Source organism: Passer montanus, unplaced genomic scaffold (genome assembly GCF_014805655.1).
Source record: "Passer montanus isolate IOZ18808 unplaced genomic scaffold, ASM1480565v1 scaffold71, whole genome shotgun sequence".
NCBI lineage: Eukaryota > Metazoa > Chordata > Aves > Passeriformes > Passeridae > Passer > Passer montanus.
The window spans coordinates 1,557,029-1,582,747 of record NW_024372259.1 but is presented as its reverse complement, the minus strand read 5'-3'; the positions used below and the strand labels follow the sequence as shown (position 1 = coordinate 1,582,747).

Here is a 25,719-nt window from a genome sequence, read left to right as displayed (position 1 = left end):
ATTGATAGGAAAGGTAATAACAGCAACTATATCAACAAAAGCAATACAGTCACACTGAATTTCAAATGGAAAAAAGGTAAGGAAAAAGACAGGGTCTGCCCCAAGGGAATAGTTATCGATTCTCTTCCTCTTTCCCTTAAAAACATGGAAGCTTACAAAAATTACACTGAGATGCATGTGTTCCTGCCGAAGACATTTAGCATAAGGAATTTTAGTGTTTTTAAATTACAGTAATTCACATTTACAAAAAATAACAGATCCTAGGATATCATTCTACGAACACTTACCTACAAAATAAAGATTTTGCTTCCCTGCAAAATATAAAAGTGGCTCAAAAAAGAAACACTTCATATTGGCTTTATATGTTTTATATACAGTTTTCACATTAAAGCAACACATCTGTGTTAAGAGCAATCACTTCCTCTAGCACAGAGATGCACACCTACCTTCTATTTATTCATTCCTGAAGTTGTGTCGGGGGAAGTTAGGCTTGGGTATGAGGAAAAGGTTCTTCCTCCACAGGGTGCTGGCACTGCCCAGGCTCCCCAGGGAATGGGCACAGCCCCAAGGCTGCCAAGTTCCAGGAGGGTTTGGACACTTCTCCAGGGATGCACAGGGTGGGATTGTTGGGGTGGCCAACACAATCAAGGCCCTTTCTGACAATCTGTGCCATTTTCCTGCTAATGCTGCAAGCTTTCGAGACTGTGGACATGGGTCCTTGAAAATTCAGCCAGTTGAAATAAACTCATGTCCATTTTCAAGCACTTTTGTTATAGGGACACATTATGAAGAAAACACTTATTTAATAATGATGTCCACTTTTAATTAGATTCTGAGATTACAATCTCTCTGAAAAATCTGCCTTTGAAAACACCACCAAAAACTCCATACCAGACATGCATTTTCAGTAACCAGTATGCTCACAGAAACATTTCAGTTACAAATCCTTTTTCCTACTTCTTAGTCAAGCTAGAAAAAAAAAAAATCACTTGCTTAAAGTAAATTAAGGTAATTTTGCCAAAATATATTTTGCTCAATTTTATCAGACATCACATAAACATTCAAGACTATTTTGCTGAGTAAAAAGGTTGCTTTCCTCCAAGAAAATTTTCCAGGTGCACGCCAAAAAACAGTCAATGATTCATGAGGCAATTATAAGGGGAGTACAAGAATCTATATAAAAACAAACAATGATCTTTGGAGACTGATGCCAGCTTTCTGGACAATAGTTGTGAAATTATGGTGGAGATTATTTGGTTCCTTTTGGTAACACAAGACTCTAATTTTCCTTTCACCTTGTTTGTGGTACTCTCCATTTCCATATGCAAGTGCATACCACACACAGCTGCTATCAAAACTCATCTGTAAACATGAAAATAAACATGGTGCAGTGCAGAGATTCACGGAAGGAAGCAACTTCAGTCAGGACTTTGTGGCTCTCCCCCCTATTGACTTTGTAGTGTTCTAACTTCAGCCCAAGCCTCTTCCTTAACAAGCAGATGACAAATGGAAAAATGCATTCCCTTCAAACTAAGAGGCACCAGCAGATGAGGCCAATCTCCACGGCTTGGCTGATGCACACAGCTCACAAGCTGCTCATTTCAGAGGGCAGAAGCTTTGATGGGCAGGAGGGACCTCCACCTATGCCAGAATATAGTCCAAGAGACAAAGGGAACAACTTTATTCCACTGCTGCTGTGTCAGACTGCCCCTCAGCACACACACACAAGTACCTGTCAAAGAAAAGAACATTTCCCACCGGCCTTGCCAAGCCAGCTTAATGTGCTAAGAGTGTCTATTCTTGTTAAAACTTGAAAAGAAAAGCTTCCTTGTCTAGATGTGATGGAAGAGAACACGGAAAAAGTCAGCTTTGGCTATGGTATATGCAAGTTCATGCTCTACTTTGGTATGCCAAGTTCAGGACTTTACATTTTATTCACACTAAACTGGGGTGTATGAAACCAACACACAGAACAAGAATCTGCTGGATGACAGCTGTTAAAAGAAAAACTCACATTTTAGTGCACTTAAAGTAAAAATGGAGTACTCAGTAAGCCAGTAACTGGGGTTTCCAGTCCTTACCTCTGAAGCAGTAGCTGCAATGTTAACACCGCTGGACTGTCCGTTCATTAGCTCCATACTGCCCGCACCATTAATCTTCAGCCCTACATTTACAGCAGCAGGATCATCTCCAAGGCAACCCAATAACCATTCCTACAAAGAGCAAAAAGGTATCAGAAACCACTTTCTGCAGGAGTTTTCATCAGCATTCAGTGCCTAAAATCATTAACAAAATAAAGGACTTCCAAAATGGCTACACCACTGAGGTCCAGACTTCAGATTCTAACCTAATTTTAAAATTAGGTACTTTAAAATTTAGGTATTTTAAAATTACCTATTTAAAACCAACATAAGCAACTGAAGGTTCCATTAAGATCCATCAGTCACTGGCAGTATTGACTTACCATATTCTTTTCCCCAGTTGTTTTCCCTCTGCCAGGAATCAATAGGTAAATACATGCAGTAGCCCTAACAAATTGAGGTCTGCAACATCAGTTCATATACTCTGCTTTTCCTTTTATTACCAGCTTTAAAAAGTGTATTCCAGTATATATGTTAACTCTATTAGCTAACTCTAAGGTATTATCTAATCACTTCCTGTCTTACAGGACTCTTCACTAGCTTTAAGCAAAAATTATTACATTGAAAGCAATTAAAAGTAAAAATGGAATTTATACTTTTCTCCACAAATGACCCAAACTATTGCTTAGTAAAAAAACTTCAAACAGAAAAAACACACAAAGGAAAACTGCACACACTGACTTTTAATGCATCCTTGCATGAATGCTATGACTTTCATTTCTGCAGAGAAAAGGCTGCAAAGAAATGGAAGCTTTTGGCATCCACTATAAAAAGAGTAAGACTACCCAACCACGGTGTTACAGAGTAAAAATTGGTTTGTGCTTAAATTAATGAGCTGTTAGTGCCCTCTAGTGTGAAAACTATTATAAATCAGCTTTCATGGATCTATGTCTAGAGCACATGTGACTGCTTCCAAAGTTGCTGCTGTTTATTAAATTCACTTTTGGTTTGTAGTTTAATTCAGAGCTATTGCATGGTCTGAAAACAAATGGGGAGTGACAGGTAACTGGGTAATTCCACATGACAAAACAGTTTTACAGCAGCTCATACTTAATGCCTCTAAGGAATGAAATAAAATAATCTGAAAAGCTGTATCTCCAAGTGACCTAAACCGAGTATGTCAGACAGAAAATCCTGGAAGGCTAGAAACTGCAATATTGAAATAAGAAAATATCCTTAAAAAAGAGCAATATTTAAGCAGTAAAACATCCTCAAATTTTAAAGTGTCTCCACAAGAATTCAATGCAGAAAGGAAAGCAATCAAAGAGAGCAATATGACAAAAGTCAGTCAAACACCACTGGTATTTCTGAGTATGACCAGTCCCATCTGAGCTGTGTTTGTGCAGTTCCACCCTTTGTTGTTTTGGGGAAACGGACAGAACTCTCATTCACAGGAGAGAGGATGCTACATTTCACTTTAATGTTACACTCCCAGTCCGTGTGCTTTAATTAACACTGATTCCTCCACTGAAAATGCATTCAACTGCACTTAAGCTTTAAATTACAGACCACATAAAGGAAAAAATCTCATCTCTGCCTTCTGAGTGTCGCTGCTGTCCTGTCCTTCCCCATCTCAATTACCCTTCAGATTGTCTTGTGGAATATTGCCAAATGCACAGCTCCCCAATGCCTCTCTCCTGCAGCTTTTTCATTTACAGAAGGGAGAAGCACAGAAATAAAACCCTGATGCGTTACAAGTTTCATTTATGTAGTGACAGTAGAGGACAGAGCTATCACATCTCACCACCAGTTTCAGGCCCCCCACATGCTCAAAATGGTAAATTTATCCCAAAGTAATCTCCTCTGCTAAAAAACCCCTACCCTTTAAAAATCTGGGGTTTTTTTAACCACTGTATTTTTAAGGAAAGTTGAAACTTTGGCTTTGCGTGATACAGTTATGGAGAGTATGACAAAATTGTGTAATCTTAAATTAAGGTTATATATTTTACCCTTGGCTCACATCAGCTTCAATTGATCCCCTTCTCCATATTAATGGGAGGCAAAAAGGGAAATAATTAGGGATGTTCTTCTGTGCAAGGAAAAATAAAAACCTGAGCTCTGGGGGCTTTTTTTGTGGAGGTATTTGGATAGTGCTAATTAAAAGCAATTATACGTATCATAGAAGTCTATGGAGTTGGCAGCTCAGCCTCACATCAACAAGAGCAAATTAATTCCTCTATCAGCAAATGCTAAAGCCCAGTTTCCTCAATGACTCCTCTCACATAACCCACAGCCACTCACAGGAACTCCTCCCCATATTTCCTGACAGACTTTCCACCTCACAGGATCTGCCTGGAAGGGACAGCACATGATGCACGTTTTTCTCTTCTACCTGGTTACTGTGATGGGATTTGAGAGAACTCTGTCTCTTAGTTAGATGTGCTGATAAGTGACTTCTAGGAGGCACACAAATACTGTTTTATTCAATTTATTTTTTAACAAGCAGAAAATCACTTAGGAAAAAACCCTCCATCCAAAGGAAATACAGTTTACAAAATATAACATCTATCATCAAGCTGTAGATGTAGACCCTAAAAAAGCCATCCGCACAATGATAATTTTGTGTCCACTGCTGCATTACAAGGGTATGCCTGAATATATTTATACTTTTTCACACTTTGTGGATACACTAAGGAGCTGAATTAGCATTGGACTGCTGTAAATATATATTTATCGACTTTAAAGTTCCAGAATTGGCAATCTTCACAATGTTCTTATATCTAGCAGCTTTCAAAAGTACATCACCACTGCTGTGACAGGAACAGTCACAGCAACAGTTTTGGTCAATGTGCCACATGAGACAAATATTGAAAAAATCCTCACATTGGAATAACTAAATAATTTGCTTCCTATACTATCCTTCTGCTCAACACCAAATTAATCAATGAACAGCAATATCAGAAAGTGATCAAGAGCAGAGAAGTTCAGAGCAGCACAGCTGGTCTGTGGAATGACTGTCACCACACTGCAATAGTGAGTCACAGTGCTCACTGCCTACCTTGTATATCCAATTACCAAAACTGAATTACACTGAGTAATTTGAACTTCCAGTCAGTTTCTCCTCTCTAATTCAACAAGTGCCTTTGTGCTCCGAAATGAATTACATTGGAACTGAGAGTGTTTTTCCTACGATGCACAAACACCTAAGCATTTATGCCAGCCTGAAGCCTTGACACACTGTGTGGTATCTTCCTACCATGCCATTCATACTGCACAGTATGAACGGAAACTAAAAATACTGATACAAATGGTCATCACACCCAAACAATTAAAATATTTAGACTATTGCTGTGGTTTAGCCCCAGCCAGCAATTCAGCCCCATGCAGCCACTCACTCACTCCCCCACAGTGGATGGGGGAGAGAACCAGCAGAACAGAAGAGAAAAATCTCATCGGCTGAGATGGAGACAGCTCAGTAGGGAAAGCAAAACCTGTGTGCTCAAGCAAAGCACGGAATTCATTCACTGCTTCCCATGAGCAGGCAGGTGTGCAGCCAGCCCCAGGAAAGCAGGGCTCCATCCTGTGTAACAGTGACTTGGAAAGGCAAAAGCCACTCCAAATGTCGTCCCTTCCACCTCCTTCCCCCAGATTTATATTATTATATATATATGACCTAGAATTACGCTGTTGGGGTCAGCTCTCCTGGCTATACACCCTCCCAACTTGTTGTGCATCCCAGCCTCTTTGCAGGTGGGATGAGGAGCAGAAAAGGCCTTGACTCTGTGTAAGCCCTGCTCAGTCACAGTAACCAAAATATTGCTGTGGTATCAACACTGCTCTCAGCATAAATCCCAAACACAGCCCCACACTAGATACTGTGGAGAAAATGAACTTTATCCCAGCCAAAGCCAGCACAGCTAAGCGGGGTCTGTTGCCTTCAGAGAGTTTTTCTGCAAACTCACCCAAGGCTGTGCTGCTGCTCATTCCCATGCAGGGCCCGAGCTGCAGGTCCCCCAAGGGAGGGCAGCTGGGCAGCAGCAGGGTGTGCAGAGCCGGCCTGACCTCAGCACCAAGGGGAGCAGAGAGTGCCCTTGTGTCACACAAACAGCTCTGTCAGACCCACTGACTGCATCCCAGCCGAGTGAATCAACTGCTGCTGGAAATGCTTCTCCCCGAGCTCTTTGGTACAAGTGTCTCCCGGGGTTAGCTACAGCAGCACGGGGCAGGTGAGACGTGACTCTACAAAACCACAGCACCAAGGAATTTCAGAGCTTCAGCTGCCTCCAACCCACGTATTCCTTCTGGTGTCACCAGCATCGTGACAGTGAGCACACTCCAGATCACACATCAGTACTGTGTTAAACTGTATACTGCAATTGCTGGAGTTTGCTAGGTTGAACTTGCATTTGTATTGTGATTTCAGTGTATTTTCTATCACACTGCTAAATCAGAAATCCTCTCTAACATCAGCTATATACAAATGGTTAATCTAGCATTAAGCATTACACCCTCCATGTGGGGAGTATCTGAAAGAACCTGAGCACAGAGTACTGGACTCACAGACATCTAACAGAACACTTACGCCTGACTCCCACAGTAAACATTCTTGGCTCAGTTTGGGTCAAACACTGTCCCAAAATACTGCATAAACAGCATTTTAAAAGACAACCTGAAAACTACATTTGAAACTTCCTGCCCAGAACAGTACAGAAGCTTTGAGGAAACAAACACTGAAGTTTTAGGAATAGCTCAAGAGTCAAGATGACCAATATCCAATTTGTTCTTATTCATAATGTCAGTACAAAGTGTCATTTGTTTTGAGCACAGATCTCCATTAAGAAAACAAAAGTGCTTTGCATGGATCATCATTAACTATAAATGCAGAGCCACTATCAAAGGCTTTAGGGACCAAAAAAATCTGAATGAACCTGAGCTTCTGATCTTGTAGAAACTAGAGAGTGCAGGAAAACTTATGGTCTAAAAGGAAAAAGCTGAGACAACTGCTAAGAACCAACACCACCCACAATGAAAAAAAGTAAGAAACCAAACAGATTTAAAAAAAAAAATATCAAAGCACACAATCCACACCTAAAGAAGAAGACCCAAGGAACAAAAAAGCTCCACAATGAAGCAATGAAGCAGAGTCACCAAGGAAGAGGCAAAGAACAACAAAGAAAAAACAAACTGCACTTTCCAAACTATATCCTTCATTTCACATTCCAGCCACCAAAGCAGAAACCCACCCAAGTTACTGCACTGTATAAATAAATATAGTATGTAAATATCCTTAAAGAAGAGAAATGAAAAACACCTAATGCCACACATTAATTCAGTTTTCAGTAGGCATGATGATATTAAGAGAGTAAAATGGATAAAAATAGCAACTTCCACAAAAGACATAAAATAAAAGCTCAAGCAATTTAATACAACTGCATTCTCCTGCAGGAAATTTATCACTGAAAATAATAAAATCCCAGACCTAAAATCTCACACACTATGAAATCTCCAGATGTGTGAATCTTGGCAAAGCACTGCCTAATTTACCACTAGTGAAGACTGAGATAAGAGAGAGAAGAAAACACACGTTGGATAGAAGCACGACAAGAACAGATAGGGCAGCATAATATTAAAAAACCAGATTATTAAGAGTTACTACATATGCAATACCACTACAAATATTATAACAAAAATAATTTCAAAATACAGGAAACAAATGTAATACAGGAGAAATAAAACTATTTGATGGACAGAAGAATGAAAAGAAAAAAAAGGTCAATTATTAAAGGACTCTTGTAGCTGATTCCTGTAAAATTTCTGCTGTAAATTTCACCTTGAAATGATCCCACAAAAGCTGTAAGCATGAAGTAGCCACATGAGACCCAGATATTTGCATTAGTTATGAACCAACACTACCTGCAAAACATTGCAAAAGAGACACTGATGCTGTACTCTATGCAGTTCTGGTCACCTTGTTCCCAAAAATTTTTTCCATGAAATGCATGCACAGAAGGGCTTGCAGGTATTCTGAAGGCAGTGAAACTTCATTCCTAAGTGGAACTCACGAGACCTCAGCTTGCTTATGGTATGAAACTGAGATCTACACGAGGACACACTTGCCATATTTAACTATCAGGAGGATAAACCAGAAGTACACAATGCAGATAAACCAGAAGAATAAAATGCAAATTTATGCTCAACATCTGAATAAGAGCAATTGGGTTTTTGACCAGCTTTCAATCACCACCACTAACAGCAAATATCTCACAGCTGCTGAAGCTCATGCTGGACTCCTTCCTGACAGAAAGGGTGCCCCAGGGTGCTGCAGGAGCAGCACAGCTGACCCAGTGACACAGACTGCTGCTGCAAACTCAAAGACTCACAGACTGCTGCTGCAAACTTCTGTGCTCACACAGCTCACTGCTGTCACACTCGCATTCCTTCCCCAAGCATCTGTTGCACAACAGTCACAGCAGTATCAGCTGGTTAAGCTCCAAGACGGATGAAATTAGAATCCACGGAATTGCAAGAAAGGGAACAAAAAGTTCTTTCATTAGGTTTGACACTGAAGTTTTAAATAAAAAAGAAGCTTCATTTAAGTATGTTCATTTAAATTTAGATTCTCTTTTTCCACCTTGAAAAAAGGCTTTAGCTGTCAATTAGGTAAAATTATTATTCTTTAAGACACTATTCACAAAGCACTTTCACTATAATTTGTTCTGAATAAATCTTATTGCTGCTTTTGTGCACCTAATTCCCCAACTTAGGGAATGGAAGGAGGCTGGAGGAAAAATAAAGAAAAAGAGAGAGATAACAGCAAGGCTCTGTCTCATTCATATCTTGGTTTCCAGCTCTCTAGGCCTCTCCTCTGTGGCTCTCCAGTAGCCATGCCCTCCTTTTTTATCTCAAAAACTGGTACAACTTGTAGCTCCTATGACCTAGGCTGAGATAAAGAAAGAAAAACCAAAACTGAAAGCCAGAATATCCTTCTTGAGGGCACAAGTTACTCATTTACCAAATCCTATTACAAAAATCAAACCATTATCTCAGTCCATCATCAACTTGCAACAACAATCAAGAGGTTCAGCTTAAAATGGAAATTTTTCCAGGTTAGTTACACACAGATAGGAAGGAGATCCTTACCACTCTTACTTCCACCACCCAAAAGCAGCTTTACTCAGTGGATCAATTCAGGGCCAGGACTTCAATGGGAGATATTCTAGCAGAAGGCAACAAATTTGAGTAGGAGAACTCAAATGGTACACAGCTGCAAGCAGTGGCAGATCTGGGCCCTCACAAAGGCACGGATCAAGCAGAAGGCAAAGGATCATTGCAGGCAACAAATGGAGTAAGCCAAAAATGTGAACACGTGTATGTGCTATTTAGGTTTGGCCTGAGGTCCTAAGCGGTTGGCTTTCTGCTACCAAAAGGCCTCTCCAGCAGTGTCTGAGTGTTAAATGTAGGCACACTAAGACAATAACTGCACAAAACCTGAAGAACTTTCTATCACAAACTGCTTACAAATCATCAGGTCCCTGGCACTTCTTCCTTCAGAGATCACCAAGAAGACTCTGATTGCAGTTCTTGAGAAAAGTGCATAAAACAAAGCTTCATTCCTTTGGATCTACCCATTACTTTGCAATTGCTACCAGAAGAGTGAAACTCTAAATTTATGAGACACAGTTTGGTTTCCCTCCCATATGCCAAAAGAGTAAGCAGCTGGGAATTCTTTTAGCACAGAAAGTACATCAAAAGTGCAAGATTCTACCTTCCTCATCTCCCTCCCACAACTAAAGCCAACCCAAAGTGTGACCTCTTGGAGCAAAATTTGTTTTCATCCTGAAGAAGAAATCCAGGTTTGCTCAGTAGGGAACCGGAGGAGAATCCCTCCTTGCCCCAAAGACACAACAGGAGAAAACATAACCTAGAGACATTTGTGAAGGAAATATTTCTTCTCAAGAATAAGAAGTAAAAAGATTGCAAAGAAAATAAATAGGATTTAAACTAGAAGCAAATATTTTTAATTAATTAGGCAGTTCTAGAAGATGATAATCTTTCCCCAATTGGATTTTCAAGACCTCCACCACTTAGCCATACAGTTGTCAGGTTTGTTTGCAAACAAAAGGATTAAATTATTAACGTCCTCTTGATTAACTGATGCTCAGTTTGCAAAGTGTTATTCTGGCTAAGAAGTGCAGGCACGAAATCAGTGGAATTAATAAAGAACACATCTGTGGACACCCCTGTGAACAGGGATATCATACTTAAGAGCATGCAACAGTGAAGCACTGAATGCTGCTAACACGGACTTCAGGATCCAAAAACTCTTTTCAGAGGTAGTTAGATCCAGTTTTGCTTTGTTTGAGGATAATAAAAGCAACACACGAATGGGGAAGAATTATTAAGACTGTGCATCAGAAAAATATCACATCTCACAGTGAAAAGTCTCTAGAACTGCCTTCTATATTCCTAGCTTCTTTATTATTATTTACAGTTAGGCAGCACAAAAATTTTCAGCAGAAGGCAGACTTGAAGAAAATCATTGTAATGATCTGCAAATGGATCCATGCAGGTGGCATGCCTTCTCTAAGAAGGAAAAAGATTTGGGAAAAATACTTGAATATAATTTTATGTACAATGGCACACTTTTAAGTTCTGAGGCAGGAATGACAACTGACAGCCTGAGTTTTGTTACTGCAAACAGACTACAGGGACTCTGACACCAGCAATCAGCAGCCTCACATGCCAAAAGGACATGTAAGAAAAAACCTGACAAAAACGAAGCCTGAGGATCCACACTGAATTTCCTCTGTAAACCTACACATCACACAGGGATGTAAAGAAAACTCAAATTTCCATGCCTGCTCCTGGAGGCATCAAGTGCTAGAGTCAAAATTGCAAACAGCCAAACCAAAACTAAGATGATCAAACCATCCTAGGACAGTTTTTTAACAAGAGAAAAATGAGAAAGTCCCAACTGTTGCTGAATAACAGCCTCCAAATCCACAGAATTAAGGACTTGGTACATCCACCAGCCTTGGCTGCACCCTTGGTTTGTACAGTAAGGCAAAAAAGATTGACATTTAAGAAAAAGACGTCAAAACTCCTCCCCTGTTGAACACCTGAGCTTTTCCACTCAGGAGAAAATACTGTTGAGAGAACAATTTATTGTATTTCTTTATTAAGCTGCTATTAAACACTAAGGACCTTTCTCAAAGAGGACACATAATATCTTAGTCTGTTTTGAAATTCAGCTTCCAGAGAGATGAGTACAGCCTTGATCAGTAAAACCTGGGAGAGCAACATTTCAGCCATGTTCTCTATAATTATTCTTTTCTGAACATCATGCAGCAATATGCACCGTTGCTATAGAAATGGTGCTAACAGGAAAAAAAAAATCTATCAGCCTATGAATTGCCTGTTTGGTGTGGTGACTGCTATGGGAAACTACAACAGACATCTGGGAAGAGAGCTGGATCTCCTGCCTGTGTCACCATCCCCTGCATTCATTTATGGAAGTGTGTCAAGCCCAGAGTAGACAACTTCAACAAGCAAACAACACACAAACCAGTTATTTATCAATCTGAGCACCCCATTCACCTATTTTCCATATTTCTACCTGCCTTTGGAAGGGTCTCAGAAAATCAGCCAACTCAGCAGAGGACAGATAAAGACCCAAATGCCTTTCTCCACCCAAGATCAGTCAGCAACCAGTGACCACCAAAGCATCTGCCTAATGAAACATGACAGAAACCAAGTTACACAGAAACCTAGAAACCAAGTTATTTCAAATACAGGACTCCAACAGCCAGACAGCCTGACCTACTCAAAGTGCTTGAAACTGTTGACCAAGAATATGTTTGCTTCTACTGAAATAATTCAGAGTGAATGCTTTCATGAAGGAAGCCAGTGTATTTTTAAGATGGTATCAGACCTTTTTTCTTGCTATCAAAATAGAAACTTACAGTAGACCACAGGGCAATGGTGTCTCTTTAGACACTCAAGGTAGACAGGAATTTATTTGAAGGCCTGAAATTCTGGTAAATTCATTTATTGTTTGTTTACTAAGAACAGCAGTCCAGTCACCAGAAAAATCTCAATGTGATTTCAGGTAAATGTGCATTATGAACAAGAGCCCTGCTGGAGCCACTTCTAAGCCATCTATCTACATTATTGATGAAAGGATCTGCCCTAAAGAGGGAATGACATAATAAATATCTACAGAACTTGTGTAACTGATGCAGAATACAATGCTTTCCAGAAGACATCAAAAAGACACCGAGATGTAGCAGCACAAGCATTAATTTGAAGAGCACAGCTGGCAAAGAGTAAGAACCAGCTATACAAAATCATTTGTATACCTCTAAGGGCAGTAAAGGCAAGCCTTAAATTCTTGTTACAAAACCAAGAGAAAGACACTGCAGGGGCAAGATTAATGACATGCCTTCGACACAGACTGTCAAGAAGGATTTTTAAGATTATTCCAGCACTGTGAATTCAGCACAGTATGTTCACAAGTGATATTCTACCCAGCTACTTGGATATTTGAGCTATTCAGTGGATGACTGGATAATTATCACTCAAACATATCCTTAAGCTTATGAAACACAGCTGTGTCCATTTCTGCCAAATCAATGAAAGCAGACATTAAAGATTGATTTAAGTGCAGATATGTGTAAGCTGGAAACTTGGGTCCAAGAGTAATGACAGAGGTATTCTGTACACAATATAGTTGTGATGGATGTGAAGGAAAATGGTGTTTTGAATGTAAACTACTGGTTTACAGCAGATAACACTTTCCTTTTAAGGAAACCATGCCATTTGACATTTCATTTAACTAAAAAAAGAATGATATTCAACTTTTCGTTAATCTTTTAATGGATAAAAAGTAAACCTAGAACACTATAATGCAAGAAAGTGCATGGCATGACAGGGCAAGCTATCACAAGTAGGGATATAAAACCCATTGTCATGGGACCATGAGGTGATGGTAACTTTATCTTTAAAAAGCTCACAGATTAGAACCTTCCAAAAGAATCCCCTATCTGCTACTTCACTAACATTAACAGCCAAAATCTCTGATCATAGAAAAATGACTGGAAAATGCTTTGCTTCCTTTCCAGGTTCACCAAAACCATCACAGCAATAAAGCAGCACAAAGCTCAGGGAAACCACAATAAGAAGAACTAAAGCAAAGATCCTCAGATCCTGAGACATCTACCAGGTAAGGATTCCTGTTCCCTGGCAACTTCTGGTTGGAATCCTGCAGGAATTCTGTCCAAAATTTTGCAAAAACATTTATTCCCCCCTTCTGGAGAGAGGACACCTGTTGGTCCAGAATAACCAACAACACTAAAGCAACAGACATTGGTCATCCTGGACAAACCAATGGAAGTGAATTCTTCACCTCATCTAAATGAAAATACAACACTTCTTCGAGCCCTGCCATGCCCTGTATTGCTGCCTTAAAACAAAATTTCAGTTGCATAAACATGTAGCTTAGCTAAGACAAACATTTTTGCTCTCATGCAAGATTTACCTTGAATAGGAGGAAAAAACATGAAAGAAATGTCCATGACTAACACGGAGAACTGAAAGGGTCTGAGCAATTGTTTCAAAGTATTTGGAACGAGTAGCCCAAGTTACAGTTTGGACAAGGATTTTCTACTGCTTTGTCATTAAACTGTCCTTGTTCTGGAGGTACAATGAAATCTGTCAACATTAGAAGGATGAGTGGATGCTGCACACGAAAGAGGGAGCAGCCTTGCCTGAGCAACAAAAAAGCTCCAGTGAAGAGAAAGCTGTGCAGGGAAACAAACTCAGCTGGGAGAGCTCCACAGGGAGCCCAATTAAATATATATGTGTGTGCATGAGTGTGTATATATATAAACTAAACTAATTAAGAGCTTTCAGTGTTATCTCAAAGTCAAGATCATCCATATCATTAAACTAAAAAACGAAAGCAAAACACAAATTAGTAATGCATTTCCCCATTCTATACTAGCAGGAAGCAAGTTGCCTCTCACCTGCTGGAAGAATGGCTGAAAAAGCCAATACCTTGGCTGCCCTTTGAAAACACTTTAATCTTTTAGTTTCATGTTCAGCTTGCCAAGTAGGGGAGGTTCATGCTGGTCCTGCTGTTATTTAAACATAAAAGAGAACCAGCCACATCATAAATAGGGTATTAGTACCTTACTGTTGAAATACCCTGAAGTCACCAGCCACAACATGGTTAGTGTGTTTTGGCAGGTGATACATTTGAAACAGCTTTATCACTTAAAAGCAAAGCTATTTTAATGACCTATACAAATTTATCTTTCACTACCTCCTAGTCAGCCAACAAAAACTACCTAAGCAAAAAGAGGCAACCCAACTACTCATTTAAATGCAATATCCATATAGAGATTTACAGGGTCTTTCTGACAGATGAATCTAGTTCGTTCACAAACAACAGAGCAGGGCTTTCCAGGAGAGTTGTGTGTGGCTAATACACACCATTGATCTGACAGAGCTGGCAAACAGACAGCAGGGCTGCTCTACCAGAGACTGCTGCATAAACCAGCCCCCTCACTAAAACATGAAACAACATCAGCTCACCCTGGGACCCAAGCAAATGCTCAACCCAGCCCCAAAAGCCCCATACCCAAAAGAGAACACAATTCCCAAGAGGCATGTCCAACCTAGGCAAGACTCCTTTACCTCTTCCCTGTATGTTCTCTGATTTTAAGTATTACATTAAAAATCATCAGCCTCCTCATCATCAGAGAAGATGCTGATTATGAATTCCAAAAGACAGCATTTTTTTTCCTGTAAGCAAAGCACTTCTACCAACTTTAGGAGAATCAGAAATACAGAATAAGCAACAAAGAAACAGTGATCAGCAAGTCTAATGATAAGATCATAGAAACACACCCAACTGCCCTGGGGGAAAAAAGATATCCAATTCCATTAAGAGGCTGGAACATAATAGGGAAAGATGACACCAGAGAAAGAGACAAGCAACAAAAACTTCAGTTGCTGAAGTCCATCACTTCTCCTCATCTTCCCTCCCTCACTTCAGGTAAAATCAAGAAGATATCCACGACACTGAGTACCAGACACAGGAACCCGACACCTGAAAGCAGCACAGAGCTCTGGCAAATCCCAAGGCAGCAAGGGAAGCCTGTCTTTTCCTGATCCCTGGAGAGATCTCACCTCTGTCCATGTCCTTTAACTCCACTACTGCCTGATTCTGTTTTCCATTTAAGAATATTATCTCACAAAAAGAGACGAAGAAAAAGTAAGTAAAATAATTTCCTAAGTCAGGAAAATAAGAGCTACCTTAAAAAAAAACAAACAGAGCTGAAATAAAGGTCTAAACTCTTCTACAATACATCTTTGTTTACAAATGAGGGAATTAACACAAGTTTTGTGGGTGCAATAGCTTAGCAAGACATCTCTTACGTTTGTCTGATAAATAATGCAAGGAACTATCTTCCCTTTTTAGCAGTATCACTTAACAGATGCCAACTGGATTTCTATGTCTGTCTAACAGTGCAACACAAATACAACACACCTCTGAATTGTATCAACATACAGAGCTGCACAACAGATTTCACATCTTCCAAACCTACCCTTTATAAAAGACTTTGGCCTCAACAATGCCCTTTCAATTAATGTCTTTACTGTCTTATAAGTGATACAATTCAGATCAAGAATTATTCTTCAACAAAACCACATCAGCCTCAGATCAATAGTGCATATTGTCAACTCCTTTTAGTCTAAATATGATTAAAAGTTCATATCTGTTTTACACACTTGCTAAGTTTTGCCAAGTCCTGACATAATGTCACCTTAAATACTTTAAAACTTTCCATTGTACATTAAATATATATATATATATAGCAATGTGCAACATCACATATGTGGATATTTCTTCCCCCTCTCCCTCCCAGTCATATGGCATTAATGATCAAAAACCAGAAGAAATTAAAACCATTCCAGCTGCTGGTCTCAGGCAGTTTTAGACCCCTCTTAACAAACCCCTGTCCCTGAATAGCAGCTTATACACAGCTATAGAAATACCTCTTTGAAGACAAATTAAATTGCCTTATCTGAAACATGAACTTGGTCCTAATTGAAGAAGCCTTCCCACCAAGACAGCTTCAGAAAAGAGTCAAGACTGACTTTTCAGAAGTATTAAAGGCAAGTCACAGCATGAAATACAGTTCAAGTTCTGTCATCACACAGACCCTATCCACATTTAAAAAAAGCCAGCGAGTTAATTAAGTACAGGGGCAAGTCATTACATGCAGGCTCTGAGGAAGCTGCTCACAAGCAGGTCCTAGAGAACTCCATCTGCTTACCTACCATTCCTCAAAGGTAAAGAAACACTGTACCTCAAAAGTAGCTTTTTTTGCTTCATATTGCTTTAATGTGCCTTCAGCATTATAAAACACTGCACCTCCAGTACACATCAAGAGTGAAAACTTACCAAGCTTGCTTTTTTGTTTTATCTCCTGACTACAATTTGGTTAACATCATTTTCCTCTCTAAATTCCTTTAAAATTGTTCCAGGTGGACACTCAGCCACTTTAACAGATATTGGCAATGGAGCTGAACAATTTCCACAAATAAAATCATCCTTTGCCAGCATACCTACAGTACCTAAGGGTATAAAAGATAATCAAAGAATCACAGTTTCACACTGTGATGAGATTTGGTACTCCTTTGTCCAATGTAACACAATATGTACTTGTTTAAAGCACCATTAAAAACTTAGCAAGGCTTATCACTATGAATACCAAAATCTATTCTCAAAGAGCTACCTGGCAAAATCTGTTCAAAATAAATGCAAAATAGGCCCAGCCTAGGAGGCAAAAAAATCCCCAATGGACGATTGTAAGAAATTATGAATCATCAATAGAGCAAACAACCAGCAATGGGTGATGAGCAAAGGCTTTTTAAACACAAAGTAGCAAAAACATTTCTAGCACAGAGGGACATCTGCTGTTATATAAAGAACGCAGGAAACAGTTTCCGAAGAAACCACACACCTGACACCATCAGTGAATGACATATTAAAAGGTAATAATAATAAAGCCTTATAGTTAGGTAATGTTTAACCTCATTTTATCTTGAGGCAGGCCTGCGAGGGCCAGGTTTTACCCACCCTAACAAATGCCTCAAGTTTCAGGCTGCTCACTGTCCACCACACTCGTGTCTCAGAAGCAGAGGGTTCATATGTAGCTAAGCAGAAATCTTGCTAATACTTCAGTAATTTTGCACTCTGAGCTCCAGAAAATACTTGCAAATCACTTGAACTGCATGGAAGGACTGAACTCAGTGATTCTACTCTTACACATTATTCTTTTCCAAAATGCCTGTTGGCATAGTTCTGTAAAAGTCTGATCAATAATTATATCAAAATTATTTAGAGGCACTTACCAGACAAGCCTGATGACTAATGACTAAACAAACTGGTCAGCCTAAAAGTACATGACTAATATTCTAAAAATACACGAGATAGCTGCCCCTTCTCAGGTAGACTTACCAATAAAGCACATGGGAAAAGTGCCTGTTGGCAGAGTGGTGTGGACCTGCCAGCAACAGCAGCACTGTTCAGGTGCCCTTTAACCACACAGGGAAAGTTAATTACATGACAGTGGGAGAGGAAGTGCAACAATTGTGAGTCATCCAGGTAACCATGTGCTTTATCAATACGCTTCATAATGTTAAAGTTACTAATTAGTGACGGCACAAAACAGTGATGCAGTAATGGGAGAGTGAGCAGCTTGAATCTCTGGACCTTTTTATCTTTTACTGATCCGGCACGTAGAATTTATGTGCATTTTGAAATCCACAATGCAATGCCACCAGCATTGTAACACCTCACATCTGCTAACTGCAGATGCTTTTGCAATCCCCAGAATACTTTACAGATTTCTGGACATGATCAGCTATGTGACCAAGTTTCCACCAACACCATCATCTCTGCCAATCACTTCACCAGCCTACTGCAAAAGATGCAACAATGGTCAAGTTTAGCTCTGTGCCAAAGGGCCAGCATTGTAACACCTCACATCTGCTAACTGCAGATGCTTTTGCAATCCCCAGAATACTTTACAGATTTCTGGACATGATCAGCTATGTGACCAAGTTTCCACCAACACCATCATCTCTGCCAATCACTTCACCAGCTACTGCAAAAGATGCAACAATGGTAAAGTTTAGCTCTGTGCCAAAAGAATTTTCAGAAGTGCCACAAGGATCCTAAAGTGCCTCAATTCTTTTTGCATAAAATCTGAAACAAAGTTGCAAATTTATTTCAAGCTCCCACACTTACATACCCAGCTAGGCATTCAAGATAACTGCTCCACAAGCTCAACTAATAAATAATTGTCATTTGATCCACTTTTGATTTCAGCTGGTTTATGGGAACTTGATTTTATACTTGCCAGTTGTCTCCACCACTAATACTTTTTCATGTTCCTTTCTCTGCCACGACATTAGCCCAAGAGTTTGTACAGCTGAAGTGAACAGTTTGGGGGAACTATCAAACTGAAAAACAAGGCAAGGGACAGGGGGGAAGCTTCATTTCTTGCAGGGTAAGTTCTCTGATGCAGTTCTCTCTACTGCATTATCTCTCTATTTCTGCCAATACAGGGAGAGAAGTGAGCAGTCAATAAAAAAGCTGTCACTGCACATGGGGTCACAACCTAATTCAATCACAAACCAACTTGGATTAGTGACAGCTGTGGAGGACCCCAAAGTTATCAAGCAAGCAACAGAAATTCAGAGCAATTAGAAGATCACACAAACAACCTGGCAATAAAACGAGTGGACTAGAAACAACCATTTACAGAGTTTACAGATTTGAGTTTTACACAGAACTCATAAGTCTATCTGTGCTTACACACCTCCTCAGACAAATTCATATACGAAGCTAATAAAGAAAAACAGTAGAGATGAGACCTTCAGCTTTTCACTGGAGGCTTCTGCCTGCCTACACATTCATCTGAAAATTATGTATCACAGCAGTTTGTACTAGTCCTGTTTATTCACATATTAGTCTGAGTCCAGTCACTCTGCGACACTATACCACTAATTCTAAATCTAAATGAAAATATAATACTAGAGTCTAGACAATTACTCTAAACCCTGGGCACATTAATAATGTGATAAAAGCAATCCAATTTACAAACTGCATTAAGATCACTTTTTTCAGGATCTCTGCCAGTTTTATCTAGTCACTATTATCTAAGAAATACACCTTCAACTTCTGAAAAAGATCAATATCCTTCTTCCCCAGCACAATCAATCTGAGCCCATTTCAATGAGAGCAGACTACACAGTCTCCAAGCTGCCCCTCAATGAATAATGAGGGAGGCACAAATCAAACAACTTTTAATGCCACACTACTACAGCAATGGTCAGAGCAGGGACAGCCAGACCTAGGTCACTTCAGACTTAACTGACTGCTGCCAACAGCACAGCTCCATTAAAGAGGAAAAGAGGTGACACATGCATATCCCAAAGCATAAGTGCCACTGAGGCAGCTCCAAAGCCAGCAAAGCCTTCTGCACCACATTCTGCATCCAAATCACTTTAAAATGGAATTACAGCATGAAAGCCAGGGTACCTCAAGCTTCTCCTCTGCAAACCCTGTTACCCATTTGTTCTCTGAGCACTTCAGCCCTCGATAGCTGATGGACACACAGGACAAGCAGTGTAAGTCAAGAGATTCATGAGCTCCAAGAAATTAATAAATTGGGCCAACCACTTTTTGGCAGAGGAGCTCATAGCAAGCTCAACAGCCAAACTCCCTCACTGGCAGTTCTGCTTATGCCTTGGGCATGCTGGTTTCAACTCTTTAACTGATCCAGGCTTGTAACAATTCCTTACTTGCACTAGGAGCTACACTGCTATCTAAAACCCACGGGAGGAATGGCAAAGACAACTTCCAGTCAAACTTCCCAAGTCTAATCAGCTGAGGGGGGGTCTCAGTCTTCCAGTCAAAGACTTTAAAAAACTGATTTTACTGCTTCAATAAGATTGCTAAGAACAAGTAATAAATGTGAGTCACCAGAGGGCACTAACGCTTCTACCAAATGGCAAATGCAGCCCTTCAATTAGGGAGGCTGATAATTACATCCACATCATCATGTATATTTTATCTGGATTGAGCTTCAGCCAGCTTGTTCTAATCCATGTTCAAATCTCAACTACATACTGATGAGGCACTGAGCTACATTAACTGTTGTGGTCACACTTGAAATGCATGGGACAGACTCACAGTCTCCTCAGAAAGACCAGGGAAAACAGGGCAGGCACACGTTCACACGCCAGCTCAAGCTTCCCTTGCCTACAGAATGTATGTGCACGTTTAAATACAAAGGAATTTCTGAAACAGGCATGGAGAACAGGCCACAAGTCCTGCATCTCAAAGAAAAAGAATAAATAAATATTCTTCAGAGTTTGAATCAAGATCTATCCTGTCATAGGGGACCGCAAGCAACATCAGCCTGCAGAAGAGAAAAGGGAAAGGCTTCCCCTCGACCATCAAGCAGCAATGGATGTGTTGTTCTCTCACATCTGGCATCAAATCAACTGCCATGTTACAGCCTTAATCTTTAACACAGGAGGCTGCTCTTTACCACTAAGAAATAGGCAGGTTTTTAAACCACAAATATGATGCTCAGGAGGGGCTGATAAGAGAGTTCCTTGATATTCTGACCAAGCAGCTCTAGAGCTTCTCAGTGCCAGCCAAAGGTGTGCCTGCAGCACAGCCAGGGAGTTTCTGGGGCAGGAAACCTTGACTTGTTGGGGCAGTTGATACAAAGAGCCAAAACACACCTAAACAGTGCAGACCTACAGAAATAAGGGCAAAGCCTCCAGGCCTTGCAAAGGTACACAGCTGCTTCTTTTCCCAATTTTACCCAAACTGTCAAAACACACCTAAACAGTGCAGACCTACAGAAATAAGGGCAAAGCCTCTAGGCCCTGCAAGGTACACAGCTGCTTCTTTTCCTAATTTTACCCAAATTACATTCTTGTAAGTCAGGACAACAAAGCCATGGGAAGAGAAAGGGAATCCTGTCCTTATGGAAAAGCACACCTTAGCACCCAGCTGTTGTTTGCCTGTGCTGAAGTTACTGACGTGTAAAAAGTTACAGTGACAATAAGGCTGGGGTAGGAAGCACTCTGTGAGCAAACTCAGGGGATCTCCACGGGTTCAAGGCAGACACCACCTGTGCCACATGACATCTACAACCCATCTGGAAGCCCATGGGGAGCTCTGGAAACACCAGCTGAGAGTGTACTAGAGTGGCACACATCAGAACACAGTCCAAGAGAGTAAAGATCAACCTTATAGGCAGGTCAGCAACACTGCATTTTAAAATACTTCGTGGTGACTCACTAGACTTGTCAGTGTTTTATTTGCTGTACTCTAAGATTTACCAAACAGGTTCCTTTTGAAACAAACTCTCCTATAAACTGAAACAGAGACTAGGAACAGCCTCCCTTGGCCACAAGCTGCTTCAGTGCCCATCAATTGTGCCATTCTAACTCCTGAGTCACAGCCAGCAGCTCCAGTGTTCACAGCACACCACGAGGCATGATACACCCTCCCTGTTTGGGACTTTGGGCCACCCTCCCCTGCTCCCCACTCCTCCTGACTGCAGAGCCAGCACTGGGAGCCTCCCACACTCCAGTTCCCATCTGGGATGGCCCCATCCTGCTGGGCAGGAGCCCAGGTGGGACCAGCTTGCCCACAGCCAGGACTCCAGTGCCATTCTCCCTAGGATCCCACAAGGCTTTTATGGATCTCTGGAAAACAAAAAGAGATGCAGTCACACATCCACACGTTCCAGGGGACTGAGCATACAGAGAATCTACTTAAAACACCCAACTGCAACATTAAGACTCACTCACTTCAGCAGTCTTTTAAGGTGATTAATTCATAAACAGACCAAACACAAAGCCCACAAAGCTTCTGTTCATGCAGTAACTATGACACATACACTTATATTAAAAGATGATTTCTACTGCAGCAGCTCCAGGTATTTAAATGCAAAGATTTTTAACAGAAATCTTTCATTATTTTGAAAATACATTTCTGTTTTCTAACAAGAGCTGTAAACCAATACTTAGAAGAGAAACATATCATGCCTTTGGTCGCTTATACTTTGAAAAAATGCAACCAATTATACTCCCCACCCCTGAAGGATATTTTCAACTTAGCTTTAGTTACTGAATGAAAGGAGGAGCTCAAATGACTCAGCTTCAAGCAAATATGAAGGAGAAGATTAGTCCCGTATCTCAATGCAAAAAAAAAATAAAAAAATAGTGGAACAAACTGATTAAGATGGAGGTGTGGCTTGTCAATTCAAATCTTTTAATATTCAAACACATCAAGCAGAACATTAGCACACTATGACTGCATTACTTTTCTGTACAGAAGAAATTTTGTTAATTTCAGACAGTTTCAAAAAAACAAAGTTTCAAAAACCACAGTCATTCAAAAATCACAGTCAATTTCAAAAACCGAAGTTTACACAAGTGGTTGAAGTTAAAGTTAGCCCTGTACCTTCATTCTTGTTCCTTAGTGCTGAGCAGCATAAAGATCAATAAAACATCTAAACACTAGCATTTTTAATCTACAGTCACAAGGCAAGACAGACGTGTAAAAAGGAAAAGACAGCTCCAAAATTCTGCAGGAAAATTCCCACATTTCTACAGGAAAAAAACAAAAAAAAACCCAAACAAAACCCACTGTGAGTAAACAGAATAACCTCATGAAGGGGATTTTCTTGGGGGGGGGGAATTGGACCAAGTTAAACATTTCTTATTAAAAGGCAGCAAAATAAGTTACAAGGCAGAATATTTCACAAGGGGGCTCCCAGACACCAAGGGACTGCTGTACATGCTCCACATGAATTCCCAAGTGCTCGTCCCCCACCTCAGCCAAGCCACAGCAGCATCTCAGGGCAGAACACACCCGCAGCTGTGCTGGGAGAATGTTTCATTCCAGACTAGCCGGAGAGCTCCTTTACATGCAGCTCAAACTCCAAACACAGATGTCACCAGAGGGCACCCTCTCAATTCCAGTGACCCAGCTTTAGCAACTTCTGAGCAGGACTGCACACAGCCCACGAGCAGGAATAATTCTGCTTCTGCAAGGAATTTCCTTTAAAAAAAACCCCACCATCGAAATTAAAAATAATAAAAAAATAATTCACTTATGTAGCCCAGAAACATAAAATATTTTCCAGAGTAAGCACAGACATTGCTAGAAAAAAAAAATCACTATTATCAACTTCTGTACAACATTATGCTGTGGCACTTGATGGTGCCAACTCAGTCCAGCTGTTTTGGCACCCATGTGGATCATATCAGCCCCCAAGAGCAGGGTCCAAGGCAGTACAGCTCATGCAGAGGTGCCAGTGGAAATCCTCTGGCTCTACTACACCTTACAATAATACACTAAACAAATGCATCAGTAGTTCTCAAGCTTTGGTCCATGTGTTATTTCCAATGCCCTGTTGAGAATTAATAATGTTTTAAAACGAACACCTGATAAGTTGAAGTTCATTAAATAAAATTATGCACAACCAGCAAAACATGCAATAGGTCTCTATAACAAAAAGGGTCTCAAACCACCAGCTGGCATGAATAGAATGTTATACCCATTTTGTTTAGAAATAAACACCACCATAGTACAACTAAAATGAAATCAACTGCAGAAGCAAGCAGTGATAAGAGAAAAATAGGAAATAATCATTGTGCATCCCATATTTTCCAATACTGAGAAAACCCAAAAAGCTGTAGGCCTATCAAACATCTGATTGCCTGGTTATCTACTGATCCCATTTGAAAAGAAATAGTCTCCACCTCTTCTAGCTATCTGTGATTGCAAAGCTCTTTAATTCAGCAGAGGCACACAAGGAGGGATGCAGGAGTAAGACCCGTGCAAATGCACCTTTTTTCAGTAGAGGAATCTCTCCAATAATGTCAATATAGGAAACCTGCAAATGGAGATATATATCCACACAATTTCACCAGGCCTGCAACTACTATTAAACCCCCAGGGCAAGTTACTCCAAAATATTACCTGGCATCACCACCCATCGTGGTTTGAAATATATCTACAGAACTGCCTTTCCAGCATCTACTGCCAGGAAAGAAATAATGCTAAACATGCCTCATGTCTAATAAACAGCATCTATTTGTCCATCCTCTAAAGCAGACTCCCGTGTACTGGAAGGTAACATGCTCTGAAATTACCCTGGTTTACATGGCAGCGGTGCGACGTGGTGCTCATCCCCTGCTTACAGCCACTGTCCGTGTCCCTCGTGTCCTCATCCCTGGACACTGCCCTGTCCCTCGTATCCTCGTCCCTGGACACTGCCCTGTCACTCGTGTCCTCATCCCTGGACACTGCCCTGTCACTTGTGTCCTCATCCCTGGGCACCGTCCTGTCACTCGTGTCCCCAGCCTTTCGTGCTCACCTGTCAGTTGTTTCCCCATCCCTGGACACTGCCCTGTCACTCGTGTCCTCATCCCTGGGCACTGCCCTGTCACTCGTGTCCCCATCCCTGGGCACTGTCCTGTCACTCGTGTCCCCAGCCTTTCGTGCTCACCTGTCAGTTGTTTCCCCATCCCTGGACACTGCCCTGTCCCTCGTGTCCCCAGCCCTTGTGCTGCCCTGTCACTTGTTTCTCCATCCCCGCGCGCTGCCCTGTCCCTCGTGTCCCCATTCCCGGGCACTGCCCTGTCCCTCGTGTCCCCATCCCCGCGCGCTGCCCTGCCCCTCGTGCCCCGGTGCCGGGCCCATCCCCGGGGCAGGACCGATGGATAGCGGTATCTCCCCGCCACAGCCCCCGCTCCGCCCCGGCCGCCCTCCGGCCCCCGCGGCGCCCCCCGCGCGGACGCGGCTCTGCCCGTCCCCACGCCCCAACACCCCCGTCCCCGAGGGCTCCACAGACAGCAAGGGTGGGGTGTCCACCTTACAACCCACTCTTCAGCCCCGCAAGCGGGCACTGGGAGGGCGAACAGCTCTCCCCGAGCCCCGCAACGCTCCGTCCCGCAGGCAGGCTGGGGCCCCGCCGCGCACACACCGGCGAGGGGGGCTCCGCTCCTCGCCGCCCCCGCGTGAGGAGGAGGAGGAGGGGAAGGTGGGGAAGGAGGAGAGGGCGGCAGGTGGGCGGCGGAGCCCCGGGGGGGCCGGGACCCTCCCCGGATCTGGGAGGGGACGGAGCGCCTCCAATCCCCGGCCGGCAACAGCCCTGCAAGGCCCGGCGTGCGAGCCGGGGTGAAGCCTCCTTTCTTCTCTCCTCCTCCGAGGAGCCGGACAATGAGCCCCGCGGAGGCGGGCGCCGGCTCCCTCCTCCTCCTCCTCCTTCTCCTCCTCCTTCTCCCCGCCGCGACAGCGCAGCTCACCTGCGAGAGGGGGGATGGATGGCGGCGGGGCGGCCGCTCGGCGGTGCTGCCGGAGGGGCTGCGGTGTGTGCGCGGGTCGCTGCGCGCCGCCGGCTCCGCAGGCGCGGGGCGGCCGCGGCCACACTGCCCCACACACCCTCCCTCACTCACTCACACACTCACACACACACACACGGCGTGGGGGGGCGCCCGCCCCGCCCGCGCATGCGCGCACACCCCC

The 25,719-nt window shown here is 42.0% G+C and overlaps 1 protein-coding gene across 6 annotated transcripts in view; it reads right to left on the bottom strand.

Annotated features, from left to right (window-relative positions):
- Positions 1-25,694, bottom strand: part of RALGPS2 (Ral GEF with PH domain and SH3 binding motif 2) — a 112,358-nt gene extending 86,664 nt beyond the window's left edge. For 4 of the 6 annotated variants that reach the window (XR_005629964.1, XR_005629965.1, XM_039730268.1 and 1 more), the window contains exons 1-2: positions 25,500-25,694; positions 2,082-2,213 (exon numbers count right to left, since the gene is read on the bottom strand). Coding sequence is in view for 4 of the 6 variants with exons in the window: in XM_039730268.1 (XP_039586202.1) it covers positions 2,082-2,138 (57 nt within the window). In the remaining 2 variants the exon portion in view is untranslated. Of the gene's footprint in view, positions 1-2,081; positions 2,214-17,610; positions 17,646-25,065; positions 25,440-25,499 lie in introns of those variants that run through there. The other 2 variants (XM_039730269.1, XM_039730270.1) reach the window with 2 other exon arrangements.
- Positions 25,695-25,719: the final 25 nt, after the last annotated feature.